At 37.1% G+C, this 15,511-nt stretch overlaps 1 protein-coding gene across 1 annotated transcript in view; it reads right to left on the bottom strand.

The window, feature by feature from the left end:
- The window catches only part of LOC121367270 (cilia- and flagella-associated protein 54-like), a 117,994-nt gene that overhangs the window by 75,187 nt on the left and 27,296 nt on the right, over positions 1 to 15,511 (bottom strand). Inside the window, exons 18-25 of the mRNA XM_041491384.1 lie at positions 14,813 to 14,839; positions 11,624 to 11,819; positions 10,187 to 10,242; positions 8,880 to 9,041; positions 7,688 to 7,870; positions 5,620 to 5,712; positions 2,565 to 2,747; positions 103 to 245 (exon numbers count right to left, since the gene is read on the bottom strand). Of these exons, the coding sequence (XP_041347318.1) occupies positions 103 to 245; positions 2,565 to 2,747; positions 5,620 to 5,712; positions 7,688 to 7,870; positions 8,880 to 9,041; positions 10,187 to 10,242; positions 11,624 to 11,819; positions 14,813 to 14,839 (1,043 nt within the window). The remainder of the gene's footprint in view (positions 1 to 102; positions 246 to 2,564; positions 2,748 to 5,619; positions 5,713 to 7,687; positions 7,871 to 8,879; positions 9,042 to 10,186; positions 10,243 to 11,623; positions 11,820 to 14,812; positions 14,840 to 15,511) is intronic.

Here is a 15,511-nt window from a genome sequence, read left to right as displayed (position 1 = left end):
ACAAATCTTAACTTTAATGCTCAACGTCCAATGCTTTGTTTTAGTCGGGATATCATTAAACATTTATCTGTTACTATAAGTTAACCCTCTGGAACACTCTACCTGAGTGGTGTTAACTTGAAGTCTTTCTTCACTGTTGTGACAAACGTATCTCCCTGTGGTGGGAGGACTTCAGCCACAAAATGATCCCAGAGAACACTACAAGCTTGTTTGGCAATCTGGAAACAACTCGACTGGTAGGCAATCTGAAAACATGACAAGAAGAGTCTTAATGCTGCAAGCTGACAATCCAGCATCAATGAGCACCAGTAATATATGGAGGGTCACAAGTACTTTATTATTTCACACTGGTTTGCTAAGGGAGGACAGTAATTAGCAGTGTTGTAGCAAGTAAGCCATCAACAACCAGGGGCCTAATTCACTAAACTCTCGCAACTTTGCGATCTCGCAGTGCAATACTAAAAGACTTGCAAAGAGGATGCTTTGTTGTCTAACAGAGCCTAAGACTAGTAAGAGACCTTTGTGAATTAGGCCCCAGGTTGACAATTGTGTCACATTAATATTGGTACATAAAACTATTTGTCTTTTTTAAAATACTGATAGCCATAAATGCAGCAAGTCTCCTCCCCAAGTCATACGATACATGTGATAGTCAAACAAAAGTTTTGTTTTTGTTTAACGACTCTACAAGAGCACATTGATTTATTAATCATCGGCTGTTGGATGTCAAACATTTGATAATTTTTACATATAGTCCTTCCATTTTTCCATTAGTACCAAGGGACCTTTTATATGCATCATCCCACAGACAGGATAGCACATACCATGGCCTTTGATATACCAGTCGTGGTGCACTGGCTGGAACCTGTGATAGAAAAAACAAGTCATGACAACAGGAAGTGGGTGTGATGGGTAAGACTGGTTTACCTGTGATAGTAAAGCCCACATGATGAGAACAGGAAGTGCGTGTGATGGGTAAGACTGGTTTACCTGTGATAATAAAGCCCAAGTCAGGAGAACAGGAAGTGGGTGTGATGGGTAAGACAGGTTTACCTGTGATAGTAAAGCCCAGGTCAGGGTAACAGGAAGTGGGTGTGATGGGTAAGACTGGTTTACCTGTGATAGTAAAGCCCAAGTCAGGAGAACAGGAGTGGGTGTGATGGGTAAGACTGGTTTACCTGTGATAGTAAAGCCCAGGTCAGGGTAACAGGAAGTGGGTGTGATGGGTAAAACTGGTTTACCTGTAATAGTAAAGCCCAAGTCAGGAGAACAGGAAGTGGGTGTGATGGGTAAGACTGGTTTACCTGTGATAGTAAAGCCCAAGTGAGAAGAACAGGAAGTGCGTGTGATGGGTAGGACTGATTTACCTGTGATAGTAAAGCCCAAGTGAGGAGAACAGGAAGTGGGTGTGATGGGTAAGACTGGGTTACCCGTGATTGTAAAGCCCACGTGATGAGAACAGGAAGTGGGTGTGATGGGTGAGACTGGTTTACCTGTGATAGTAAAGCCCACGTGATGAGAACAGGAAGTGGGTGTGATGGGTAGGACTGGTTTACCTGTGATAGTAAAGCCCAAGTGAGGAAAACAGGAAGTGGGTGTGATGGGTAAGACTGGTTTACCCATGATTGTAAAGTCCACGTGATGAGAACAGGAAGTGGATGTGATGGGTAAGACTGGTTTACCTGTGATAGTAAAGCCCAGGTCAGGAGAACAGGAAGTGGGTGTGATGGGTAAGACTGGTTTACCTGTGATAGTAAAGCCCACATGATGAGAACAGGAAGTGCCTGTGATGGGTAAGACTGGTTTACCTGTAATAGTAAAGCCCAAGTCAGGAGAACAGGAAGTGCGTGTGATGGGTAGGACTGATTTACCTGTGATCGTAAAGCCCAAGTGAGGAGAACAGGAAGTGGGTGTGATGGGTAAGACTGGTTTACCCGTGATTGTAAAGCCCACGTGATGAGAACAGGAAGTGGGTGTGATGGGTAAGACTGGTTTACCTGTGATAGTAAAGCCCACGTGATGAGAACAGGAAGTGGGTGTGATGGGTAGGACTGGTTTACCTGTGATAGTAAAGCCCAAGTGAGGAAAACAGGAAGTGGGTGTGATGGGTAAGACTGGTTTACCCATGATTGTAAAGTCCACGTGATGAGAACAGGAAGTGGGTGTGATGGGTAAGACTGGTTTACCTGTGATAGTAAAGCCCAAGTCAGGAGAACAGGAAGTGGGTGTGATGGGTAAGACTGGTTTACCTGTGATAGTAAAGCCCACATGATGAGAAGAGGAAGGGGATGTGATGGGTAAGACTGGTTTACCTGTGATAGTAAAGCCCAAGTCAGGAGAACAGGAAGTGGGTGTGATGGGTAAGACTGGTTTACCTGTGATAGTAAAGCCCACATGATGAGAAGAGGAAGGGGATGTGATGGGTAAGACTGATTTACCTGTGATAGTAAAGCCCAAGTCAGGAGAACAGGAAGTGGGTGTGATGGGTAAGACTGGTTTACCTGTGATAGTAAAGCCCACATGATGAGAAGAGGAAGGGGATGTGATGGGTAAGACTGGTTTACCTGTGATAGTAAAGCCCAGGTCATGAGAACAGGAAGTGGATGTGATGCGAGAATCGGCCTGCTTGACTCCCCGACTGCATCTCCTATGAGTCTCCCATCAGACGTGTACGCGCCAACAGCAAATATGTAGCGTTCATTCGGACACAGACCAGACACACGCAGTTCACAGTCAAATGCAGGGATCTGCAAAACCAAAAATCTTCCTTATTATTGTAAATAGTGTGTAGTACACAAAACCTGGATTAGTTCCCCAAACCAATTTCAGGATATCAAAACAGGGTTAGCCCTTCAACTGATCAAATTAACCAGTTACGGATTTTAAAAACAACTTGCAAATTTTATTTTAATTTCGTACAAATATTTCATGTAATGGTTGATATTTTGTTTGAAAATAGCTGCGAGTTTTTGCATTTAAAAAAAAGTTTAATAGATAATTTGGTGAAATTTTCTACTCATCCAGAGCTATTCCTGCTAAAGCACACTAAAATACCTTTTAAAGACTATGCAAATTATATATGAAATATTACTTCAAATTAACCTTAATATGTAACAATACCTGGCTGCAACGACATGAATGAAAAAGGCAAATAAAAAGTAAAACAATTGAAAAAATAAACAGACAAAAAGAATACCTTGTTTTAAATATATTTAATATATAAAATATAATCACAAGTATAATATTTAAAATTTACCTTTTTGCTTAATTTTTAACACCTTTAAATATCTTTTTCTCCAACCTAATCCAGAGTTCGACAAATCCGCTAGCCCGACACCCGTGGCTAGTGGTTTTTAAGTTCGGGCTAGTGAGAAACGCAAAACCACTAGCCTGCAGGGCTAGTGGTTTCCACCTCCCTCTTTATCGCTCAATCGTGTGGGGGTTTTTTGTTTGTTTTTTTCTCTCTCGGCTGAAATTTCGTTTAATAAATTTGATTGTGATGTTTGTCATCGAATATCAACAACGCAATCAGTATATAATAATAATCCACTTGAATTAGGTCTGCAAACTGCAGTAACATGCTATCTCTACATCGCCACAGTTACAGCATGCATTGTTTATTTTTGCCCTTTCAAGTTTTTGGCACAGGAAATAAGTCTAATGACATGCATGTTTTGATTGGTTGGACACGTCACGTGGTAGTTAATCTCGCACATATGTTTTAGGCCAAGAACTTGGAAATCACCAATCGCGACGACAGGTTAATCTCAATCAAGTAAACCCCAGTCATGCTTTGAATTTCAGTTTGTTTTATTTACCTATTGTTTTCTAATTTAACACTTCGCTGACATGTGGTTATCGGCAATCAGGAAAACAATTTACTTTAATGGTAACCGCACATGCAATGACTCTACTTGGCCTATTACGTGTAGCGGTCTGGATAATGTGTCACAGCTGCCGATACAATATGATACCTTTTTTGTTCATTAATTAACAACAGATTAGATGTCGCCGTTATATTCTTTTGATATCAGTCTGACACGGGATAATGCCCTGTATTTGAGCAATTGGCATCACCGTCCCTGGCGACATAAATAGTAGGGCCCTAAATGTATAACCCACTACCGAATACACTGAACCATGTATTACCGTGTGTCACACTGTCGTACCCTCATTTAAATTTAATTATTTTGATAGTGGTTTTAGATGAGATACGGACATTTGCCCCCCAGGACATTTGCCCCCCAGTCCAAAAATGGATAGGTGGACATTTGCCCCCCAGTCGAAATGATGGCTAGGACATTTGCCCCCCAGTAGAAATGTTGGCTAGGACATTTGCCATCCAGTAGAAATGTTGGCTAGGACATTTGCCCCCCAGTTGATATCTACTATATTGATAAAATTAAACAAAAACACTAAATATTGTGAACAACTTTATTTTAATTTTGTACGAAACAACTTTCATTTTGGATAAATATTTATATAATACATATTTAAGTTTGAGCACATGTTGAAAAAAGCACATTCGAAAGCACATTGGGGGCAGTGAACATTACAAAAAGAGGCTTATGTATGCTTGAATTTTAAGACAATTAACACTAATTTTGCAAGTTTGTAATACATGTTCACTTCTGTTCACTTTGATCATTAATTGATACATGTTCACTATCTGTTCACTTTGATCAGTAATTGATACATGTTCACTATCTGTTCACTGTTATCAGTAATTGATACATGTTCACTATCTGTTCACTTTGATCATTAATTGATATATTTCCACAATATGTTCAGAAGAAGAACATAACAGAACTTTATTAGTGGAAGAAACCATCATATTTTAAGCTATTGCAACTATATAACATACAGAAGTTTAATCAGCTATGTAATTTTGGAATATATTTATTTCAAGCAGATAAATTAAGAAAATGTTATCTTAAGGTATTTGCCGTTTGTTTTATGTGACGTATGTTTTCTTGTTTATCAGAGCCTGTTCTCCTGTATTTTATGTATGTTATGTTTTATGTTTGTAAACAGATGAGCTGTAAAGCTCAATGTTAATTAAGAACTTATTAAACACAGTAATTTAAGTTGTTAATTAAACCAATTTTTATACTGGGGGGCAAATGTCCTAGCCAACATTTCTACTGGGGGGGCAAATGTCCTAGCCATCATTTCGATTGGGGGGCAAATGTCCACCTATCCATTTTTGGACTGGGGGGCAAATGTCCTGGGGGGCAAATGTCCTGGATTCGTTTTAGATATCAACCATGAGTTTGCTCAATTATTTTTCCCCGGAGGGAGGGCAAAAGCGAAAACGGAACAATGACAATGGATCACACTTGACAAAAAACCAAATGTACAACACGACAAAAAACTGAAAGTTACAACATGATTTAAGTTTTTGTGTTTATTTTACTGTTATACTCGAAAATGTGTTATGTTACAAAAATTATATAAAAATCCAACTATAATTGATCAGGAATTTGGGCTAGTGCTTTATCTTGGTGGGCTAGTGGTTTTCACAAACCCACTAGCCCTGTGGCTAGTGACTTTTAAAAATATTTGTCATACTCTGCCTAATCTGTATAAAAACCCGCAGTGGTCAGTTAGAAATCTCACCTCTTCTCCTGTTCCCTGCAGGAAGTAATCATTGATCCTCACTTTGACGTTACTGCCAGAGGCTGAACGACCAAACAGGCGATACCAAGCTACCTGGAAGACACATTTAATATCACAGTAAGAGAAAGAAACAAAGAAAGAATTGTAAGTAAGAATGTAAAAGTAAATAAGTAGGTACATAGATAGGTAGGTAGGTATGTAGGTAAGTAGGTATGTGGGTGGGAAGGTAGGTAGGTAGGCAGGTAGGTAGGTAATTAAGTAAGTAAGTAAGTAAGTAAGTAAGTAAGTAAGTAAGTAAGATGCACATACTATTAGACAAACTGACTTTTGAACATAGACATCTGATAACAAGTCAACTGTTGTTACTTTGTAGTTTCAAGGCAAGAAGGAAACATTTACAAATTCATTCTTCATGTGTATTTAATAAACTAACAATTAACCTCTGGTATTCACAGAACAGGCCAGCTACTTGTGACAAACTACAATATTTGTCATTGTTAAAATCAGTGAGGAACAGTATTATCTCAGTAGGAAGGAAGTTCACCTGAGGTACTAGAAATCTAAGGATCAAATGCCATCAATACACTTTTTCGATTTACAGTGCTCGTAAAAATCCATGTACTAATGGCCTTATGATGAGTGTGTACCTGTGGTCTAGACCATACAGCAACAGCATACAAATAGCTTGAGTCCCTGGCTTACTCAAGACAAATTATTATTAGAGTCTGAGACCATACAGCAACAGCATTCAAATAGCTTGAGTCCCTGGCTTACTCAAGACTAATTATTATTAGAGTTTGAGACCATACAGCAACAGCATAGAAATAGCTTGAGTCCCTGGCTTACTCAAGACTAATTATTATTAGAGTCTGAGACCATACAGCAACAGCATAGAAATAGCTTGAGTCCCTGGCTTACTCAAGACTAATTATTATTAGAGTCTGAGACCACACAGCAACAGCATAGAAATAGCTTGAGTCCCTGACTTACTCCAGGCTAATTATTATTAGAGTTTAAGACCATACAGCAACAGCATAGAAATAGCTTGAGTCCCTGGCTTACTCAAGACTAATTATTATTAGAGTCTGAGACCATACGGCAACAGCATACAAATAGAATGAGTCCCTGGCTTACTCAAAACTAATAAAGTTTGTCCATATGAATTACATCTAGATAAAATCTAGAAACTCTTATAAATTCTTCAGTCTAAACTTTAAAGTTTTATAAGCATGAGCTCAAGAATTTTACAAAGAACACATGATCATACAATGTGCAGCGGCTATTGTAATAAAGGACACTGCTACTGATGGCAGATATTTTTAATGACCCACCTCCCGCCCCAGAGTTGGTCACTGGCGAAGTCAGAGGCTAAATCTGGGGTGGGCGTGCCTGAACCCTTGTGGATATGGGCACGTAAATAGAGTTCCCATCCCCATCCATCTACTGACCTTCTGTCCCCAAGCCGGGATGAACGGAGGTGGTTTGAACACCATGGTGGTGTCTCTTACAGATATTTCTACTGACCCCCAGCTGAGATGAACAGAGCTGGTTTGAACACCATGGTGGTGTCTCTTACAGATATTTCTACTGACCCCCAGCTGAGATGAACGGAGGTGGTTTGAACACCATGGTGGTGTCTCTTACAGATATTTCTACTGACCCCCAGCTGAGATGAACAGAACTGGTTTGAACACCATGGTGGTGTCTCGTACAGATATTTCTACTGACCCCCAGCTGAGATGAACGGAACTGGTTTGAACACCATGGTGGTGTCTCTTACAGATATTTCTACTGACCCCCAGCTGAGATGAACGGAACTGGTTTGAACACCATGGTGGTGTCTCTTACAGATATTTCTACTGACCCCCAGCTGAGATGAACGGAGCTGGTTTGAACACCATGGTGGTGTCTCTGACAGATATTTCTACTGACCCCCAGCTGAGATGAACGGAGCTGGTTTGAACACCATGGTGGTGTCTCTTACAGATATTTCTACTGACCCCCAGCTGAGATGAACGGAGCTGGTTTGAACACCATGGTGGTGTCTCGTACAGATATTTCTACTGACCTTCTGTCCCCCAGCCGGAATGAATGGAGCTGGTTTGAACACCATGGTGGTGTCTCTCCGACTCAGCAGTATTGGTGGTGGTGGAACCTTGATTTTCTGAGGAGCCTGTTCCGACAGAGCCAGATTGTCCAGGTACAGACGTTTTTCCTCCGCTTGAGCTTTCTTTATAAATGACACTGCCTCCTGCAGATATAGTCAGGTCTTAATAAACAGTCTTAAAACACTTTTGATGAACAGGTTTGTATATAATATAAACAATCATTAAAATATTCATATTTATTTACTTAATGGTGGAATATTAAAGAAAACAATAACATTCTGTAGTCTGTCCCATCTTCCTACAAAAATACTTTTAGTAAATAATTTTAGTTTGGTTTGATATGAGAAAAAAAGTAAAAGTGTTTTGGAAATAACAAAAAAAGCAAACAAACTATTTTTGTGTGCAATTTAGAAAACAATCTGCTCAGAAATAAATAATTTGTAGTTAATTCCATAGTATGAAAAAAGGAATTACCAGTGGCAAGGACTATAAGTAGTAGTTATTGAATGTTTTTTGGTTCAAAGTCTTATGAAGCTATGAGAAACAAGCCTTCTGAGAGTACTGCTAAAGCAATACAGGTCCCCTACTGGGCACAACAAAGTTTATCTCCTAAGTTCAAGGGACATAATTCAGTATTTATGGGTAAATCGCCATGAATGTTAAACTGGATCTGTAATAGATAAAGCTAATTTCAAAATTTTATCTCAATATTTTGAAACATTGCTAAAACAAAGTCTTGAAAACAAAGTTTCATATCTGCTAAGTTCAAGGGCCATAACTCTGAAACATGGATGGGTAAATCGCCATGAAAGTAAAACTTGATCTGTAATAGTACATGATAAAGCTATACACAAACTTTCAGCTCAATATTTCAAAGCATTGCGAATAGACCTCTGGAAAACTATATGCGAAACATATGGATGGAGAGACAGACAGACAGAGAGACAGACAGACAGACTGAGACTAAACCTATAGTTCTCTCCGGTTGGATAGGTAGGACACTAATAAAAGACAATCCTAAAGTGAAAGATGTACTGAGCAACCACCCAAGGAATTGTCTTTTAAAACAAGTGAAAACTTAATACCAGACCAGGTTTTAGAGATTAATATGGCCTCATACGACAGGTGACTTGTTAATAGAGGTGTACTTACCTCAAGGAGTTCTTTGAGAGTTTTGACTGGTGCATTCTTTCTCTCGTTGAGGATTGCTTTCTGCATATACAGCACTGCTTTTGAAAGATTGTTCTTGTTGCATTTGCTACACAGCTCATCAAAACTCTCCACATACGTGTCAGTCACCTGTCTGTCACTGCCCTACAGACAGATGTTTCAATTCAAATCATGTATAATTATGATTCATTTCATGACCATAGAATTTTTTTAAATATAAATCTGCATAAATATTTGTCTACACCAACAGAGCCGGTGATGTGTACATTTATTTTGCCAAGGTCATTTTACCTCTCTCCTTGAGGGAGTTGCAAAATATACATACAGGCCCCGCAGATCCTTAAACCGACTCTGTACACCAATACAGTAATTTGTTAATCGTTTTTGTTCCAGAAAATTAAAATAAAAGAATGTGCCTTTTCTAAGGTCGTTGACAGTCACTTTTTGAACCCTTGTTTTGGCTTTGTACACACTAAATATAACATATCTCACTGTAATTTCACTTGAAATTCAAATTTCATAAATGGTACAATGTTTTAATTACAAGATTTTCTTCAAACACATTCAAACAATTTTCAATAGCAATTTTGCATTATAATTTTTCCAGCGTTCTGAAAACAGAAATGTCATGTACCTAATTTAGTGTTATTGTAAGGTGATGTAAAGTGACGTCATTGGAATACTGACATCATTCAACTTCAAAATTAGCTGTATTATTACAATGCTTTGCCACATTAAAATGAAAACTGGTCTACTGACCTTGACCCCTAACAAAATTCTATAACTAGCAGATAACGCTGTTTACAGGTCGGCATGTCCTTATTTTTTATAATTCTGGACAAACTATTGGCAGTTGGAATGTTCGAACCAGACTACTATCCTTAGGGGAATATCACTAGTTTGAGGACAGGTGATATTGAAAAGACAATTAAGTTTAAAGTTTAAAAGATAGAAGGAATAAAAATTACCTTTTGTTAAATATATCATATAAAAAAATTACCATTGGATATGTTATATTTATTATGTACGAAGCCAAAACAAGGGTGCGAAAACTGACTGTCATCGACCTTAGTATGTAAAATATGATAGTATAAAACACAGTCGTGTTATATAGGCTACTTACATTATTTTCAGTATTATAACTGATGCTAATTTGATACAAATTAAAACAGTAATTGTAAAAAAAAACCCACCACTCAACAAAACTTTAAAAAAACAAGAAGAAGAAAGAACATGATATTTTAAGATGTATTAACTTCAATTAATAAAATGAAATTAATAATACTTACAAACATCATTTCTGAACCAGTTACCCTCTTTGACTTTGGATTCTTATTTCTTGGGTCTAGAAAATGTATATGAAATAATATTTTACATAACAGCAAGTCTAAGATCACATGCAAGTTTATGTGACATAACAAATAACACTCTAGAACAAGCATTCTGAGAGGACTGCTAAGCAATACATGGCCCCTACCGAGTCCAACACATTTTGGTATATCCTAAATTCAAGGGTCATAACTCTGTGAAAAATGGGTAAATTTCCATGAATATTAAAGTTGATTTCCAACAGTATATAATAAAGCTACATAAAAAATTTCATCTCAATATGTTCAGGCATTGTAGAAAAAAAGTCTGGAAAACAAATTTACATCTATCATAAGTTCAAGGGCCATAACTCTGTGAAAAATTGATAAATTGCCCTGAAAGTCAAACTTAACATCTAACAGAACATCTATAAAGCTATATACAAAATTTCAGCTCAATATCTTGAGGCATTGCCAAAAACATTTCAGGAAAACAAATTTCTGTGTCTCCTAAGTTCATGGGCCATAACTGTCAAAAATTTATAAATCGCCATGAAAGTCAAACCTGATCTGTAACAGTATATGATAAAGCTATAAAAAAAATTTCAGTTCAATATCTCATATGAGTGCTAAACAAATCCGGAACACTATATGTGGGACAGACAAAACTGACGGAGAGACAGACAGACAGATTAATGGAGATGAAATCTATAATAGAGGACTAATAATGTACATATTATTTACTATTATCAATGTCACTGAAAATTAGACCTGAGCGGTATTGAAATTTCAGGTTCAGTATTGGTATTGGTATTTTGAGAGTGATTTACCTCGGTATCAGTACGGTATTCGGTATCGATACAATATTGATACCAATATTGAGTGGTATTTCGATGTACTTGGCTTTAAATGCATGCACAAGTTAAGTCTCACCTGCTAATTTCATCTTAATAAATGAGGATCAGTTCCGAGACAGACAGACAAGATAGTTGAGGTTTATATATCACCTACCTGGTCCGAGGTCTGCCAGCTTGAGACACACTCTGTGGTGCATGAGGATCAGTTCCTAGACAGACAGACAGACGAGATAGTTGAGGTTTATATATCACCTACCTGGTCCGAGGTCTGCCAGTTTGAGACACACTCTGTGGTGCATGAGGATCAGTTCCTAGACAGACAGACAGACAGACGAGATAGTTGAGGTTTATATATCACCTACCTGGTCCGAGGTCTGCCAGTTTGAGACACACTCTGTGGTGCATGAGGATCAGTTCCTAGACAGACAGACAGACAAGATAGTTGAGGTTTATATATCACCTACCTGGTCCGAGGTCTACCAGCTTGAGACATACTCTGTGGTGCATGAGGATCAGTTCCTAGACAGACAGACGAGATAGTTGAGGTTTATATATCACCTACCTGGTCCGAGGTCTGCCAGCTTGAGACATACTCTGTGGTGCATGAGGATCAGTTCGAGATGCAGGTCCTTCACTGTGTTCCACACAGCGGTGGCCGAGCCCTTCATGTTGGCAGGCATAAACTTATCCATGTTCACCCCCAGGTCCTCGCTCAGGTCTCCCACTGAGTTTCTCAGTGTTTCAGGTGGAAACACGTCCTGGATTCAAGTCCTGGAACACAAATCAATATTCATTCAACACCTTGTCAACACAGAGCAATATATAGATACAGATACAGATATTTAATACACATTATTTTACATAAGTAAAGGTTCCATAAAGTGGTTTAACATAGTTGTATGTGTTTAACATACTAAACAATAGTGGTATGGCATAATGCTATATGCCAACAACAGAATTCATAGGCAGTAGAAGCAGAACGATCAGGCGCGACGACACTGCACTCCTTCTCCATTCCCAACCCCTCCTCCATGCCCAACCCCTCCTCCAAGCCCAACCCCTCCTCCAGCCCAACCCCTAACTTTGAAGCTGAGATTGCCAGAATATGAACTAGCCCCTTCCAATTAAACAGTAAATAATAGCTTATTCAGTTTAAAATAATATGGACACCACAATTCTGGATTATAATAATACATGTAATAACAATTTCAGTAAATTAAATATAAAATATTATAATAAATCAGCTTAACCTGGCATCCACTTGTACCTATACAATAATTTTATATTAATAACAGTAGTAGTGATGAATTTAAATGAACAATACTAGTATCAGAGGTGATACAATCAAACAGTCACTAGACAGCCTAAGCTTAATCATTTTATAAATTATAACAAATGCACACAAACACAAACAGCCTAGTCTAGCCTCAGCAAACCTGCACGTTTAATTAGTTTATCTGGATCCAGTTTGCTACTAGCTGGAATACACTGGACTCAGATATAAGCAATTTTCAACAGCTTGCAGATGAATTTTTTTTTTCATACCCAGATAAATGTAAACGAAATAACAGACAATAGCTATAATTAAATTTGAATCATACTTGCTAATAATAACACTAAAAGTTCATACTTTAATTTTGAATTACTTTTGGTCCATAAACAATAATGCTCAATAAGACAACTTGCCCATATAAAATGACGTCATCAAATATGACATTTGCTGATGACGTAATTTTGTTATTCATCAAGAACTGAATAAACTCCCATTGCTACATCTGGACCAATGGGATGATGTCATATTGTAATGAATGTAACGCAAATTGAGTTATAACATCTAGAACAGTGCAGTAAAGAGTTAGGTGGACATGAACAAAGTAGGATGCCAATTCATTGCTATGTGTCTTAAATCCAAATCAGATCTATTGTGCTTCATAAAATCAGATCTAAGTCAGTAACATGCAAGAACACATCTGTATCAGCACAATATAAAAATAAATTTTACAAAGTAATTTCATATGTGCCAATTTTAACCACACTGTAATAGTTTCATTTCTGAAAAACTGTCAAGTTCAAAACTTTTAGAAATCTCAGACAACAAAATTGATTGTAATGATTTTATAATTAAAGTGAAACATAAACTAAAACAGCCCACTGAAATAAATTTATTCTTACCATTTCCTGTGTGTAAAAAATACATATTTACATGCAAAAGTATGAAACAGGTGCCAAAAACAAGTATCAGAACAGGTGGTTCCTAAGGTCAACGGCAGTCACTTTTTGCACCCTTGTTTTGGCTTTGTACACAATAAATATAACATATCTCACTGTAATTTCACTTGAAATCCATATTTCGTAAAAAGGTACAATATTTTAATCATAAATTTACTTCAAACACATTCAGGTGCATTAGTAATGTTCAAAAAAAAATTTCAATTGCAATTTTGCATTGGAATTTTTCCAGCATTCTTAAAACAGAAACGTCATGTACCCAGTTAATGGTTATTTTAAGGAAATGCAAAGTGACGTCATTCAAATTTAAAATTAGCTATATTATTACAATGCTTCGCCACATTAAAATAAAAACTGGTCTACTAAACGTGATCCCTGTCAAATTTCTATAACATGCTGTTCACAGGTCGTTGCTTTTTTATTTTTCATAATTCTGGACAAACGATTAAGTTTTAAAAGATGAAAGAAATAAAAAGTACCTTTTGTCAAATATATCATATAAAAAAAATTACTTTTGGATATGTTTTATTTATTGTGTATGAATCCAAGACACGGGTCCAAAAAGTATGTCATTGACCTCAGCTCATTTTCCAGTGCAGGGCACAATATTTCACGTAAAATGTCGTTCTGTTCACGTGTCAGTTATGCAAAATTTTATTTATGCGAACCGCAAATCGGTTACGTTGTGATCTGTAGACGTTCAGAAATTAAAACTTGCAAACTTCACAATTACAGGTGAGGACGTTTATTCACACAGACATACTAGTAGTAGTAGTATTCCGACAAATGTTTTAGCCTGATTTTTAGATACTTAATGTGCAGCAAACCAGTGGACAACGTTATAATTGCAACAGTTGCGACTAGTCTAAACTCCTCAGTATAAGTTTTAAAGAAATGTGCATGGATTGCTGGGGATGGCTAATTATCTGCTGATATTTTATCTCTAAAGGAATATATGTAGACATAATATTGGATTGCCTATAATTTTACAAATGTTGAAAACAGTTTTAACATAAACAGGAATCCAAAAGGAAAAATACCAACATCGCATAATGAGCTTTAAAAAACAAACACCTGGAACATCACTGTAGTATAGAAGTACCATCAACAAAGAGAAAGTACCTTGGCCACCACAAAACGAAAAAACAAATCTCTCCAAATGTATCTATTTTGTTTCAGTACTGGAGCTGATATTTAGTCCTTTTACAATATTGTTACCTTTAGCAAACATTAAAGAAAATGTTTTATAAAATGTTTTCTTTTGTATTTTGTTTTAATTTTATGCTTGAGTTACAAATTATGTATTTGAAATATAATTTCAACGTAACTTTGAGGTAACCGATCAGGTAATGCACAGGTTATGCAATTATAATTCACTCAACCGAACAATTGGTTACCTAGGTAAAAAACCACGTGAACCGATTTCCATTTACTTCAGATTTCAAAATATTGTCCCCTGCAGTGGATTCCGTAAAACAATCAAACACTCTGCAAATGTGCCAATCAACTAAGCTACACTCACCACGTAGTCCATCATTTCAAATATTCTCTGAAAACATAGTTCTCTCTTATACAAATAGTATAAAGATAATGTACACATGTAAACTATTCATTATTTTGTAGCCCAAAGTGCTGGTACAAAAGCAGATAGTTTCTAATAAATACATGAATATGTTACCGGTACCTGAAGTTTGTTCTACACTACTGGGTATTCCTCTTTGGTAAGATCAACAATCAGACTCAGACTGGCAGCTTAACATGTGAAATTTTGGCAGTTTGGAACAATGTCTTCATGCAGACAGTAATTTTTTATTGATAAAGTGACAAATGAAAACAAAGCCTATAAAATTAGGATAAAAACCCCCTCAAAATCCCATTAGCTGAAATGTTTTCTAGGCTATCCTGTTAAAGTATATTCTAATGCAACATATTTGTACAAACAAATCTCACCGGCTAACATTTGCTGAAATGTTTTCTAGGCTATCCTGTTAAAGTATATTCTAATGCAACATATTTGTACAAACAAATCTCACCGGCTAACATTTGCTGAAATGTTTTCTAGGCTATCCTGTTAAAGTATATTCTAATGCAACATATTTGTACAAACAAATCTCACCGGCTAACATTTGCTGAAATGTTTTCTAGGCTATCCTGTTAAAGTATATTCTAATGCAACATATTTGTACAAACAAATCTCACCGGCTAACATTTGCTGAAATGT

The sequence above is a fragment of the Gigantopelta aegis genome, chromosome 3 (genome assembly GCF_016097555.1).
Source record: "Gigantopelta aegis isolate Gae_Host chromosome 3, Gae_host_genome, whole genome shotgun sequence".
In the NCBI taxonomy this organism is placed as follows: domain Eukaryota; kingdom Metazoa; phylum Mollusca; class Gastropoda; order Neomphalida; family Peltospiridae; genus Gigantopelta; species Gigantopelta aegis.
This window is presented reverse-complemented; position numbering and strand designations above follow the sequence as displayed.